Here is a 15,511-nt window from a genome sequence, read left to right as displayed (position 1 = left end):
TTTCCTTACCGTAGCGGTCGAGTCAACATTTGATACTTTGCCAACTTCTTTGGAACAGAATCTTCCACGATCCCAGAAAATCGAGGCTCCTACAACATCATATGCCTACATCTCCGACTCTACCTTTTCTGTCAGCTTAAAAATAGAATAAAAATTATTGCATCAACATCCACGTCAAAAAGAAAAACTGAAGCTAACTTATGGAAATTCAATTCTATATGAATGACTGCATGGTTTTTCTTACTTTGAGTTAATTCAGATCATCATTCAGTGTAGATGATTACTTACCATACTGTGGTTTAGGTGGGAGAGTAACACCCAGATTCCATGAACTTTTTCAGAAACTCTACATTGTAAAGAGATTGATACCTGATCATAGATATTAAACAAATATCAGAAACTCGGACACAGTCCACACAAGAGAGAAGCGGAAAATACAACATGGCAGATGATATGAAACACAAGATTTAAGAGCAAAGTAGGTAGTGGTACAACAACAGAGCTCAAAAGTAAATGATATAACTAAAAAAAAGCGTGGCAATTCAATAAACGTCGTATCACATAATTACCATGAATAGCTAATGGGTTTGCACACAGTTGGCCAACCACATCAACAACCTCACTGGACGCTGGGTAATTGTACCTACTCATATCCTTTCTCTCATAGTTAAGGAGCTTCAGAATTAAACCAACAGTGTTGTTGTCTACTGAGCACAAACACCTGCAAAGCAAGGTTTTTAAACTTCCAACAGTTATAAAATCCTTTATAACAAAATTCAGAAACATAACAGTCATATCAATGTACATAAATAAAGCATAACTAAACTCCCTGAGTTTCAATATTGGAAAACCTGCACAAACATAAAAAAAAAACACATTCAGGACCTCAAACACTCATCAATCAAGGAAATGGAAGTTGAATAGTACAACAAAGAAATCGTTAGAGTTAGGTATCAATTAAACATCGCTATCCCGAAGAACCTATGTTGCATCGGTTAGCAACATGGAAAGATCCTGTCGCACAACACTTACAGTAATCACCAATGCTGTGTCAAGCTCTTCTTAATGGTGAGTCACTAGCCAAAACAAGATACCTAGCTAAATAAAAGCCTGCCTAAATAAACATAGTGTACAATCACCAAGAAGAAAAAGAAGCAAAGTTCATTATTACATCACCTAAATGCAAAAGCAGTAAGATCCAGAATAAAGCAGTAGAATAATAAAGTCTCTCTCCTACATAAGTACTACTACATAAAGTTCATCAATACTAAAGATAAAGCTCTCCTTCAGACAGGGAAGATGCCTAGACCCTCCCTGTCAGAGCAACAGCACATATGTCTCTTATCCATAGATGTCCAAAAGAAACAGAAAAAAAAAGATAAAAGTAAGTTATACTAGGTAAGATAAAAAGAGCCTCTCTCAGGTCTCAGAAACAGAGGAGATGATCATCAACAAGGATCTAACTCAACTCCATCCCGTCTCCAGCCGGGCTACATATCGGACTCACAGCAGTGAAAGACCTCTCAAAAGGAGAAGCATGGAGCTGGACATCACGACGACGACGCTTAAACGAACAACCCTCAGAAGAAGCAACGCTCTCGCTGTTGCTATCAAGCTTCCTCCTCACACCTCTAACCGCCTGCTCCTCAGCAGGCGAGAGAGGGAAAACTCTGCCGCTGGCTCGGCAGAGAGAGGTGTGGTTATCGTAGAGAATACGCTGGTTACAGTTGTAGTCGCAGACGTGAGTCAGTCCTGTTAGTTTGCAGCGGTACATGTTCCCGCAAACGTTTTCGTTCTCGCATTTCCAGTCACATTTGTGAGACTCGTCGGTATCGCGACCTAGAATCGCAGACAAGTAAATAACATTCGCAGAGATGACCATGGGAGATTTTCCAAATACCTCCATTGATGAATTTGAAAAGCTCCACACAACGTTTATACTCTACTCTGCACAACCCGAAGAACACACATCAATGTGCGATCTGAGGCCCATAATCTCGGCCCTTAGGCCCATAATCTCGGCCCGAGCAGCTTATAGAAATTCTAATTTAGAAAACAACAATTCGTAGCAAAGAAGATTTGAATTTAGGGCACAGAGACTAGCCTAGCCACAAGATCATCAAGTAATTAGTCATTGTTTCATGCGAATCAACATCCGAATTTGAAATAATTCACATTGGAAAATTAAAAAATTAAAAAATTAAATTCAAATTGTAGCTGTAAGGTGTAGCTACCAGATCCGACGGAATGATGAGGAAATTTGAAATGTTTGAAAGCAGATATACACAGAGAAGATAGTTGGAATAGAGAGAGAGGAGAGAGACATACCTTGAGAGAGAAAAGACGATTTGACTCGGGAGCAATAGGAAGAAGAAGGGGCAAGTGAGGGAACAAGAAGAAGGAGAGGAAGAGAAGATATTTATAGATTAGACTCTCTCTCTCTCTCTCTGTCTCACACTGTCTTCTATAACGGATAGTGATCGTTTTTAACTCCGTTTATAAACGGGTCCCGCCACTTCTGTTTCCCTCGTTTTATTTATTGTTTATTGATTAAAGAGACATGCACTTAACTAATTCGTCTATATTTATTTCGTTTTGTTAGGAGTATTGTTTAGTGATTAAACATGTACTTAACTTAATTCGTCTATGTTTATTTCATTTTTAGTTTGTCTTATCTCGAAAGAGAATGAGAATCAACTCATGTGTCAGCGATCTAATGGTTTATTATCTAATCTTAAATCCTCGTTCCTCACCTAATTTTCACCACATTTTCACCTATTTTTTCTATTTGACTCAATGTATATATGAAGTTTGACCCATTTTCGTGAAAAAAACTTGGTTATTCTTGAGTGCAGAAAAATTATTATTTTTATTATTGAGTTGTGATAAAAAGATATATTGATATATAACCAAATGTTAGATAGAGAGTAAAAGTGGAATTTTTAGATTTCGTCAAAACTTAAAAATTTTAAATCATATGTTATAAATACAAGAAAAAAAACGAAAGAAAGGAGGACCGATAGGGCGTGAAGATAGTGAGTGAGAGGGCGATGACTTTGAATCACCTAACTTTCACCCGTCTTCTCTGCTCTTTCACATCTTACTCAGTTTATCAATTAACAACTTCATTTGATTAAAAAATTTATCAATTCGAAAATGTTTATTTTAAATAGTAAACTCGAAAATGTATAGAAATATCTTGACTATTTTGTTTTTTTTTTCTTTTTCTGAATCAAATAGTATCTCCATTACTTGAACAAGAATCTGCATAGCAATACACACCAATATAAAAGTATGATATACGGTTTCTAGCGATGCTAACTATAAAGTCTAGCCATAGAGTTTGAACCTTGAATTATATAAGAAAAAAAAAGCTAGATAATGCATGTAGGCGGCTGGATTGAATTTAACTTCATGAAAAAAATCGCTAAGAGCTTCTCTCTCAAAAAAAAAAAAATAGTTAAAGAGCGATTTGACATATGCACCAAAATGTCTATATAGGATATTAACATTTTCAATTTTTTCTTAATGCTTTATGCTCATTTCAAATTTTATACTCTTATTATTCGTGTAAAAATATTATAACCATATTTACGACTAAAATCATGATGTTTTAAGCGATTGGTTTCTTTTTCTATGCTCCGGACCAGTCCTGCAATTTGGATGTACTACCCGTAGACAGCTATCTTAAACTAACTATTAGATCTCGATCTGTGCAACCGTGCGGATTTTTGTTTTCATATATTTTTATATAAATATTTTGTTTTTAATTCTAAATTGGTATATATTATAATATATATATATATATGTATCAATTTTTAAAACATAATAAATTTACGGTATATCTTCTTCTATATATATTTTTATATTATTATTTCATTACTAAAATCGTAACTATATATATAAAAATTAGTAAAATATTATTTTATTGTGATATTCAAAGATATTGCAACATTTCAAAATTTTAGAAAGTTTTTTAAAAAATAAACTTTTCGCTTCATAGATTTATATTATCGAGTAAATAATTAAACATTTATTTTTTGTTTAATTTTTAAAATAAAATATATTAATAAACTATATAGTTTAAAATTTGTTTTTATTGGTTTAAGGTAGTAAATATTAATTATTGTTAGATAATATGATTTTTGTTATTTAAAAAAAAAATTAATTTTAAAAGTTAACATCGACAAATATTTAAATATTTAACATAAAGAGGTATAGTATTACATCATTAAATTATATATATTTAATTTATAATATCTATAAATCCAATGGATTATTTATTGTTTAAATTCAATTATTGATAACTCAATAAAAATTTCTGGTATACCCAAAATTTAAATGATAAGATTAGAAATTAAATGTAAGATGACTTTCTAAGAATATGTTAATTAGATGTATTTTAAAAAAAAATCACACGATTCAAGGTTCTGACTTCTGTTTTAATATATAAGATTTTAATATATAAGATGCGGAAACATGAAAATCAATGTGTATTTGTTAGTCTTAGATTACTAGATAGATCCTTTTCTACACTTGTAGTGTTTCATGTTAGTCTTTATAGAACAAAATCTTTCATGTTAGTCTTTATAGAACAAAATCTTGTTTCATGTTAGTCTTTTATAGAACAAAATCTTTCCTTAGCCGTGCACTTGCACTCTCGTAGAGCTTTACAATACTACTTGTAAAATATTATGAACCTTGTTTGAGTTATGAGGTGTAAATAGGCACGTAGCCCTATACTCTTGTTGGCAGTTCATGAATACGACCACGTGTTAACTTGATCAAAATCTAAGATATATGTACGGAATACGGATGCTTTGTTCGAGACAGATCCAAATAATAATTTTAAAATTTAACAGACTGATTAAATTCTCTGAACCCGAAAAGGTCAACGATATGCTTTTAGTTATGGTGGTGATGGTAACATGTGACTGGCTTCAATTTAATGCTAAAGTTAATACTTTTTTTTGGATAAATCTATACTATACTAAAAGGGGATATAAGCCATGGAGAGGGTGTCCACATAAGATAAAAAAATCAACCAATCAGAGAACCCGAAATTGCCATGTCATCTCATTTATTTTTCGTAAAAAACAAAAAAAACAATGCGAAGGTGAGAATCGAACCCGGATTGGTATGATATATATATAAGACAGTTACAACTAAGCCATTGACACTTTCTTGGACACATATAAAAAACCACTAAATATATAATCACAAACTTTTATGTACATTTACAATAATATGAATTCAACTTTCAAGACTCCGATACTTTGTTTTGTAAAAAAAAAAAAGTAAGTGGCTAAGTTAATATATTCTTAGAAAGTGTGAGAACGTTGACAAATATGAAAAAGCATAGATTTTTGTTTTCGTGACAAAGTTAAGAATTTTGTAAAAGTAAGTTTAACATATAAATTTTCGTGACAAATATGAAAAAGCATAGATTTTTGTAAAATTTTGACAAAACAACTCAAAACATACTTCTCTAATGTCTTAATAAAATATTATTTAAGGGTGTAATAATTAAATATATTAATTCAATAAATTTTTTAATTTATAGACAAAACAATAACACAACAAATTTTGAAACATTTGTTTAACCTATCGATTTTTTTTCATGAGAATCCAACTAAACAAGATAAAAAAAAATTAGATTTACAAATATTTAATTACCATTTTATTCAATTTTGATTAATTTCAAATTGTCATAATGTATCTTTTTGAAGTTACAAATATGAAAAAGCATAGATTTTTGTACAATTTGACAAAACAACTCAAAACATATTTTTCTAATGTCTTAATAAAATATTATTTAAGGATGCAATAATTAAATATATTAATTCAATAAATTTTATAATTTATAGACAAAACAATACCACAACAAATTTTGAAACATTTGTTTAACCAATCGATTTTTTTTTTTCATGAGAATCCAACTAAACAATTAGATTTACAAATATTTAATTATCATTTTATTCAATTTTGATTCATTTCAAATTGTAATAATGTATCTTTTTGAAGTTACAAAAAAATAATGTTCTTTCTTTATTACACTAGCATTGTATATAGATTCTATATACACAAAATAAATATAATATAACAACATAAGTTTACTTTCCCCGATTCATATGAAAACTTTTTAAGTTATCCACCAAAGCAAATTAATTAAATCAATGAAATTGTTAAAATACAGCAAATTAATATATCATTTTATTTTAAATTAAATTATTTAAAAAGTGTATTTTCGTTAAAACAAAATAATAAATAAGTAAAACTGATTTGATGGTAATTTTATGATATATATATATATATATATATATATATATATATATCAATTCTGTGAAAGAAATAGAAGCTTAATATGGAAAAAAATCTTAAATACAAAAACCTCTAAAAATTAACAAAAAAAAACTAATAAATTAAACTATGATATCACTTAAAAGCTTCTTAGACCATATTAATAAAATATTTAAGCGATAATTAGACAAATTTGATTTTTTTCCAGCAAAAAATTTATTATTAATTAGCATCAGTTATTTCAAGATGTTTAAGAAATGGTGGACAAAAAAATAAGATGGACATTAATGATATATGAACTATGAATAGTACTTTGTGAAGCAGACTTAGATAACATATCTGCACATCCATTTCCAGTCCTTTTTGATGCTTAAATTCAATTTCTTCAGAGTAGTTATTCCACAAATAGATCGTATGAGATATTGTTTTGATATGTAGATTTGTTTTTTCAATGTTAAGAAGATTGATAACTGTAAAAATGTCTCTTTCGAATATGATATGTCTATAACTGAGTCCCCAACATGAGACAAGTTTGTTTAAAAAGTAAATAATTTTATTTTTCTTATATTATATAATCAATATATATTATTTACTGATAATAAAAATATAGTTATTCATCTATCACAAATATCTATGCAAATATGTGAATCAAGTACAACAATCAAACAACATAATGATTTCCACAAAGAAAATTTAAAAAATATATTTATGTTATGAAGTCATATTTTATATTCTTTAAATAATGTAATACAATATTACACATTATTTTTTAGAATTGAGAAATACATATATCAGTTAGACAAATTAAGCGATAATTAGACAAATTTGATTTTTATTTTGTGTGTAAAAAGTTTATTATTAATTAGCATTACTTATTTCAAGATGTTTAAGAAATGATGGACAAAAAAATAGGATGGACATAAATGATATATGAACTATAAATAGTTTTTTGTAAAGCTGACTTAGATAACACATATGCACATCCATTTCCAGTCCTTTTTGATGCATAAATTCAATTTCTTCAGAGCAGTTATTCCACAAAGAGGTCGTATGAGATATTGTTTTGATATTCAGATTTGTTTCTTGATTGTTAAGAAGATTGATAAGTGTAAAAATGTTTCATTCGAATATGATATGTCTATAACCGAGTCCCCAACATGAGACAAGTTTGTTAAAAAGTAAATAATTCCATTTTTCTTATATTATATAATAAATATATATTATTTACTGATAATAAAAATATAGTTATTCATCTATCACAAATATCTATGCAAATATGTGAATTAAGTACAACAATCAAACAACATAATGATTTTCACAAAGAAAATATAAAAACTATATTTATATTATGTGGTCTTATTTTATATTCTTTAAATAATATAATACAATATTATACATTATTTTTCAGAATTGAGAAATACATATAATATCTTATCCGCGCGTAGCGCGGTTAAAAAAATCTAGTTAAAGTTAATAGTACTATTTTCTTAACTCTCAAGCCTCTCCCCACAGGACTTGGTGGTAGTTTTGTGGAAAGAACATACAAGTGACAAATAAGCGAATCTACTCTCTAGCAAGTGGTACCACAAACCTAAACAAGTATGAATTCCTAAAAAGAAATATCTTGCTTTCTAAAGTCCGGTTGATATGTATTCAAAATTGCAAGAAAAACAAACGATCTCAAACTTCTTATATATTCAGGAGTCAGAACATGAAATCTTCTCAGATACTTTTTATATCTTTTAACAAGGTTTCGTTGTCACTCGATAGTCAAGCTCAATTGAAAATGCATGATAGCATCTATTAGTGAAATGTAAATGATTAATTAATCAAACGTAAATTATGCTGCTCGTTTCGTGGGAAAAATAAAAGAATCATAATGCTGATTACAATATTTATTTTCCAGCCTGCTATCGAAAGTGTTAACGAGTTACGACTACTGTGCTTGTATTAAAGATTAGGACCATGCATGATGCTTGTGGAACTTTCCAAATCTTACTCCATATTTGAATGCCGCGATAAATTTTTTATCACACCCATTATTAAAATATTTTGGAATTCTGTAATGAGAGACTTACTGTATGAGACACTTATTTCTCTTTTTTTACTTCATTAGACACATCTCACTTGAGGGACACTTCTTCCTCTCCCTTCCTATGTGTTTTGACTCATACACCCTTTTGCTTTGGTTAGTGATGAGTTAGTTTTATTATTATAAAATGGCTGCCAGCTTTGTGGGGACCAACGTGTTTCCTTAAATGAGATATTAAGGTTTTTATTTTGGTTTGGGAGACAAAAAGCCACCGTAGGATTGAAAGCGATCCAATGGTCGGGGCTTACTGTGTTTGAAAAAGGTAGGTCAGGTAATAAATGCATGTTATCTTCCGGGTTGAAGGAGAAGGAGCTGCAGCAGGGAGGCGAAGAAAGGTGAGTTTTTAGTTGTTTCTTGTTTAAAACCAAAGACGTAAAATCTGTTTAGATTTGCTTCAAAACGTTTAACTATAATCGTTTTAATTTTGAATTTTTGTTTTAGTTTGTGAAAGAGCTAGCTTTGAAGATGGACGACCAATGTTTGGTTCTAAGTGGAGAGTGGGTGTGTGGGGATGGAGGAAAATGGGATTTCATCATTGAGAAGCATCGAATGGGTCGTATGGTGCATGTGTACGAGGGCATTGGTTGTGTGGATCTTGAACGCAATGTTCTGCGGGAGTTTGTGGTCGATGAAGCTCGTTATGGTATTTTGTTGAGCTACTGACCACCAACAAGCCTGGAGCTTGCAACTGGGATTAGGACCCCACCGGTGCTGATTACAAATGATGGTACTGTGAAGTATTTCTGCAAGCATCTTAAGGTGACCGGGGCGATGAATCTGTTTGCTCAGTTTAAAGAGAAGCCAAAAATTGTGGACAGTGATGTTGTGGATGACACAGATATGGGATTTGTGTCACCAGATGCAGCAAAATTTTCGTCTGGGTCATCTAAAAGGGGTTGCATTCCACCAGCTGCTTCAGTGACTAAGGTGATAAACCTTGAGGAAGATGATGATTTAGTACGGGAGGTAGAGATGGTGGAAGAACATTTGATGAGTGGGAAGAGAGTCAGAGGAGAGAGCAGCTGCGGTGTGGAGGATAGTGGTTTGAGTTCTGGAGCTAACAGTGAAGGAGATGTTGTTTTGGACGAGATAGAACTGAGGCCCAGAGGTTACGACCAGGAGTTTTGGGACCCGTTGTTGGCTGGAGATTACGGAGGTTCCAATGCCGTTAATGTTGTGTTTAACGAGGATGAGATTGTTGAAGGACTGAAAAAACATTCGGGTCCTAGAACATATGTTGAGGTTGGGGGGTCAAGCGGAGGAGATAAGAATGAAAATCCACTGAAGCCGGAGGATTACAATCCTTGGATGGGAGGAGGTGGTGGCCTTCAGGCTGGGGTTAATATGGAAAGGCGACCTGCACGTAAACTCGCTGATGTTGACGACGAGGAGTTTGATATTCCTCCAATGTTCGACGACACAGAATATGATGTGTCAGAGATCCCAGACATGGATGTGGACGAACATGACAGTGAGATAGCTGTTGGGAAGATATTTGGGAGCAAGGAAGATTGTCAGATTGCTTTGGCAATTTATGCAATAAAAAAACAGTTCAAGTTCACGCAGACGAGAACGAAAGTTGATTCATTTGTTGTGGAGTGTCCAGACAAGAGATGTGATTGGCGTGTAACTGCGCACGAGATCCGGGGATGTGGTTACTATGAGATAAGGAAGGCTCAGCTTGATCATCTGTGCCCCCATTGAATACAGACAAGGCTACAAGAGCAGAGCAACATCTCGTGTCATAGCTGCCGTGTACAAAGCAAAGTTTGGGAACCCGGAGAAGGCTCCAGTTGCGCGTGATTTGCAGAAACTACTTCTGGAAGACCTGCGTGTGAATGCTTCGTATATGACGTGCTACAGAGCTAAGGAGAAAGCAATTGTGGGTGTGCGTGGTTCTGATGAGGATGCGTATCTGAAGCTCCCTGAGTATCTGTACATGCTTAAATTGGCAAATCCCGGTACAATAGCGGATTTGGAGACAGATTTAGACGACGATGGCGATGAACGTTTCCTTTACTTGTTCCTTGCATTTGGGGCTTCAATAAGTGGTTTTAGGAAGCTTCGCCATGTGTTGGTGATAGATGGTACCCATCTTAGCGGCAAGTACAAAGGAGTTCTCTTGACAGCTAGTGGGCAGGATGCAAATTTCAGATTTTCCCTCTAGCTTTTGCCGTTGTGGACGCTGAGGACGAGGATGCTTGGACCTGGTTTTTGCAGAAAGTGGAGAGGATTTTAAGCGATTCCCCCAGTCTAGCCATAATATCAGATAGGGCTGTGTGTATTTCCAATGCTGTGAGCAAGATTTATCCGCAAGCCAAACATGGAGCTTGCATAGTACATTTGGCAAGAAACGTGAATTCAAGGTTCTCAAGTAAGCACTTGGCAGAAATGGTGACCAAGACAGCCATGGCGCATGAGCCACGTGAGTACAAAGATCTTTATGGGAAGATCAGGGCCGCTAACAGTGCATGTGGGGTGTATTTGGAAAAAATAGGTACAGCTCGTTGGTCAAGAGTAAATTTTCCGGGTGAAAGATATAACATCATGACTAGTAATATTGCTGAGCAGTTGAATAATGCGCTATTGAAAGGTAGAGGAGCCAACATTCTAGAGTTGATTAAGTTCATTCAGAGAATGATGACTAGGTGGTTCAGTGCGCGTAGGAGGAAGGCGGAGAAACACAGTGGCGCTGTTGCTATAGAGGTGGACAAAGAGATGACAAAGAACATGGCGACTGTTAAGGGGAGTTACATAAATTCTGTCAATGAGTGGACTTGTCAGATTTTAGGAAAATTTGGGAGGTCAGACAAGGTTATGCTAGCGGAGAGGAAGTGTAGTTGTAAGTATTTTGATAATATCAAAATACCCTGTGGACATGCAATACTAGCAGCTAACGGGCTTGGAGTGTCAACGGAAACACTGTGCGGTCATTGGTACAAAACATATGTGTGGAGGGAGACATATGCAGGTGTGATAAATCCAGATGAAGATCCAAGGAATGTAGACATACCTGAAGAAGTAAGCAATATGGTTGTATACCCTCCCATCACAAAGAGGCAGCCTGGGCGTCGTCGCAAGTCACGCATTCCCTCCACGGGGGAGATCAAGGTGAGTTTAAATGATTTATTAGACATAAAATGTATAACGGACCGTTGCTGATGAAGAAAGGGTTGTTTGTATTGTTTTAGGTACCGAAGAAGAAGTTGAGTCAGAACAAATGTGGGAGGTGTAGGGGGATTGGACACAACCGGACTAATTGCGCTTGTCCCATCTAGGCGTGTAGCTGAATGAAGTTATCTTGTGGATCATTACGGCGGAGTTTGTTTTTGTATGTCCGATGCTGAGGACATAAGTTGTTTTGTTATTGTTGTTCTTGATGGTCCTTTTTTGAAACAATATATCTAGAGCAAACAATAATGATTTAGGTGATGAGGCATGTTTGTTGGATTTCAGATATCTTCTTTGGTGATTTATTATATCCTTATTAGGTGTTTTATGTGGATGTGGACAAAAAGATATATGTGGTTGTTGCTTTGTTTTATGTTGACTACATTATGGTGAGGGATGGTTGTTGCTGTGTTTTATGGTATTCACATTGGAGTTGTACTTATGGAGACTAGTCCCGAAATGAAATGAAATTGAAAGTACTAATAAAAGTGCAGTAGGGTAATGATCGAAATCATAGTAATCTTAAACACAAAAGCATTAGGTGATAACATAGACGAAGAGTCTTGCAACAGAGACATAGGCACATCCAAATATCATCTAATCTAGTTGGTCAACCTAGCGTAGATCCATGCCATTGTTCCCAGTGCAATGGCTGCGACTGCAATGTTGGTCAATGGGTTGTACGCAGTAGCGGCCACAGTTGGGGAGGCAAGAGTAGATTCTGTGGTAAAAGCAGGGCTGTCCTGAGTGCAACAGCTGTCGGTCTTGGCATCCATTAGAATTTTGAGCTGATGGAGTGTTTGTTCGATGTGTTTGGCCTGGATTTCCAAACGTTTGGATGTGTAAATCTTGTAAGAGTCGACATCTTCCTTCAGTTGGGAGTGCTTTGCATCTACCATGTTGATCTCGTCTACAATGGCTTCGTCCACCCACTTAAACAAGTGGTGCTCGGTTTTTCTCTGATAATGAGAACGAAAATGAGATCTATGTTTTTTAAAATATGTAATGAGACAACAATAGAAGCCTTTAATTGAAGATTCCTAATTGAATGTACCTTAAGCCCAATCTCGCAGCGATAGAACCTGCGGAAAAGATTCTCCTTTGTTTGCGCGCCGAATGTAGTCAGATTAGCTCCACACCAACAACGTGTGGGTATCCCAGTTGTTTGTCTCCCTGTATGTGACCGTGAGGAGGAAGAGGAAGAGCTCATGATTAATGTAGGAGATTTGCACAGGGTGGGTAGGAAAGAGGTGAAATCAGATTTACTTTAGCTGAGAAGTAGTGTAGCTGAGAAGTATTTAGGGATTCTGTAGTTGAGGAGACTTAATGGAATTGAATATTACGATGAGGTCCGTGATGCAATGTAGGCTGTGGTCGTGGACATGGAAGATGATATTGTTTTGGGGTAGTGGATGTGGACATGAGAAAACTTTGATTGATTTTAAGCGTGAAATGGGGTATAAAAATTGTTCACTTTGCACGCTATATATAGTAGAGAATCGATCAATAGCAAATGCAAACGTTTCCATAATGGAGGCCTGAAAATCAAGTCATAATACATCAACAAGTCTAAGCGCTTTCAAAGTTTTAGAAAGTGTTACATAACCGAGAATAAGATAAGAGAAAAGGCAGGTGTTGTGCCAAAGAGAAAAAGTCCAGAACCCCAATATATTACACACAAAAGGTGGGGTGGAGACAGTAGTTGTAGCTTCTAATCATAGTACGCAGGCAGCACCATGGTTTTGTAGATGTCCATTGCGTACTGCATGCGCATGTCATCGACAATCTGGTCTGTTATGCCAGCCATTCCAGGTGATGTATCACCATGTGAGTGCAACTCTAGGAACTTCATTGTCACAGGTCCGCAATCGCCGGATCGAGTGTTGATGTAGATGTCTGGGATACGGTTGCAGATAAAAGGCTTGACACCTTTGAATTGGGTAAGTTCACAATTGGCAACTTTCCTGACAAGGTAAGGGAGGCAAGCAAGTACGGGTTTCATCCACTTAGCCATGCGTCTTGCTCCGTTCAAGGTGGGGAGAGGATCAAGTACTTCAACTAAACCCATATCAAGATTGATAGCTAACCCAACCCAGTGAGACTGGTTCCATAGCATAGGGGTGTAGATGGTGTAGATATCCTCCATCCATTTCTTTCCAGGGCACAGAACAATGTCGATCAATTCCTGGGGCCAAACGAAGCTATCCTTCTTTTTCTTACCACACTTGTTGAAATCGTCCCAAATGTCGTTGATAGCTGAGCAAAAGATAGGTGGGGCGAAAGCTGCATTTTCAGTCTGAAGAATGTCGGAGTGTCTTGCTGAGAGCATGTGGACGAGAACTTGCATTTGCTGAACATGTAACAATGTTTGGAGTTAAAGGAAGATTAAAACAATACATAACAGGCTTACATGTAACAGAGAGTGTGACTTACGTAAGTGGTTGTCCATTGTTGAGGGTCTGCGATGTCGAGAAGAGATTTGTTGGAAAACTCGAATTCAGATGGAGTACAATGGAACCTGTGACAGGCAGAAATTGAGTGAAGAAGGGATGGAATGGAGATGCACTGTAAATATTGGCATGAAAGAAGTAAGGAATTGTTGTTAGAAATATCTTACACATTCATGTTGGCTCGAAGAATTTGTTGGAAAAGGTCCCATTCCTTCTGTGGAAGTGGGGTGATGAGATCCAAAGCAGGAATCACTGGAGATGCGATGAATTCCATAGCGAGAAGGTCCTCGAGTTCTGATGGAACATGTGGCGGGGGGTCTTTAGTTTAAGTGATTAGATGATATAATTATACATGTCTACTATAAGTTACTGAAAGTGTTCTTGGTTTCATACCTCCTCAGCAGAAGTGGGACGCCCGATGCCTGGTGGCGAGATAGACGAAGCTGTGGCTTTAAATGCATTGGGTGTCGTTGCGTGGCTAGCGAAACCAAGACCACTTTCATTGCTCTTGACCGGTGATGTTAGTGAAGTGAAAGGAAGTGGTGAGAACCGTAAACGAATGGCTGTCGGAGAGGATGGACCAGCTGTATTGTCGAATATTGGACCTTGGGAAAGAGGTAGGTCAGGGCTGATTGCGTCGTATATCCTGAGACCATGATTGAGGATGTGACTAATCTCGGGGCTGTTTGGGTGATCAGCTTTATCGTAGATTTTGGATGGCGGGTCCCACCGGCCGGGGAATAATGTGCCGAAAGTACGAGTCTCGGTGGGCTTCTGAATGGTTTCGTCAGGAACAGGACTCTTGAGGATACCGTTGTTAGGTCCATCGTGACTTGTTTTAGTTGACTGAGAATGTAGGTGCACAGCTGCTGTTTCCTCATCCATAACATCCACAACCTATAATGCAAGCAAACAATCTCATATCACAAATGGGGGTCAAAGAGAATAGACCAAATTGTTGACGTCCTCTGATTAATATAAGTAAAAAAGTGTATTCGTGAACATCACCTGGTCCGTAATATTCTGCTCATCATTGTTCACCTCGTCTGATTTGTGATCAACCAAATTGTTGACGTCCTCTCGATCGTTGTCAATAGCATCGACGTCCTACAATGATAATGACTTAGAGTTAGTGAAGGGTCTCCAAAGAGAAAAGCGCTTAGTCACCATATCGAGATGATGGAATGAGAAGAAAGACTCTAACCTCCGTGTCCAGAACGTTGGTTGTTTTAAAAAGAGGCTCGACCTCGTCGTGTGATATGTGTATCTGTGAGACGGGGACAATGACTGCTTCGTGGGCCACATCATCCGCGGGTTCCAGCTGGTGGTCTAAGTGAGAGTTGTGGATGGTGTCTTTATTTTTTTCCATACAATCGAGAGCCTACGATGAGAACGGTGAAGGGGTTGTAATGAAGTTTTACAAAATAAAATCAAACGATAGGTTGTAATTCGAACCAAAAGATGATTGAACTTCACCTCGGAGGCGTGGACAGTTGTG

At 35.8% G+C, this 15,511-nt stretch overlaps 2 protein-coding genes across 2 annotated transcripts; both read right to left on the bottom strand.

Moving 5' to 3' along the window:
• Positions 1-1,115: 1,115 nt before the first annotated feature.
• On the bottom strand, positions 1,116-2,482 carry LOC106348429. Its single transcript, XM_013788167.3, has 2 exons — positions 2,329-2,482; positions 1,116-1,947 (listed from the first exon to the last, which is right to left on the bottom strand). Exon 2 carries the CDS (start codon positions 1,904-1,906, stop codon positions 1,460-1,462), a length of 447 nt encoding a protein of 148 aa, XP_013643621.1. The 5' UTR covers positions 1,907-1,947; positions 2,329-2,482; the 3' UTR covers positions 1,116-1,459.
• A 9,683-nt stretch (positions 2,483-12,165) lies between these two features.
• Positions 12,166-12,773, bottom strand: LOC125610011 (uncharacterized protein At4g04775-like). Its single transcript, XM_048781655.1, has 2 exons — positions 12,618-12,773; positions 12,166-12,522 (listed from the first exon to the last, which is right to left on the bottom strand). Exons 1-2 carry the CDS (start codon positions 12,771-12,773, stop codon positions 12,166-12,168), a joined length of 513 nt encoding a protein of 170 aa, XP_048637612.1.
• Positions 12,774-15,511: the final 2,738 nt, after the last annotated feature.

The sequence above is a fragment of the Brassica napus genome, chromosome A6, assembly GCF_020379485.1.
Source record: "Brassica napus cultivar Da-Ae chromosome A6, Da-Ae, whole genome shotgun sequence".
NCBI classification, from domain to species: domain Eukaryota; kingdom Viridiplantae; phylum Streptophyta; class Magnoliopsida; order Brassicales; family Brassicaceae; genus Brassica; species Brassica napus.
Note: the sequence above shows the minus strand (reverse complement) of the source record. Positions and strands in the feature narration are given on the sequence as shown.

What these genes read in the sequence shown, in the direction of transcription:
- LOC125610011 (XM_048781655.1), bottom strand. Translation starts at nt 12,773, where the DNA reads ATGAGCTCTTCCTCTTCCTCCTCACGGTCACATACAGGGAGACAAACA. An exon ending in GCTGCGAGATTGGGCTTAAG is followed by an intron (nt 12,523 to 12,617) that starts GTACATTCAATT and finishes TCTCATTATCAG; the next exon opens with AGAAAAACCGAGCACCACTT.
- LOC106348429 (XM_013788167.3), bottom strand. Translation starts at nt 1,906, where the DNA reads ATGGAGGTATTTGGAAAATCTCCCATGGTCATCTCTGCGAATGTTATT.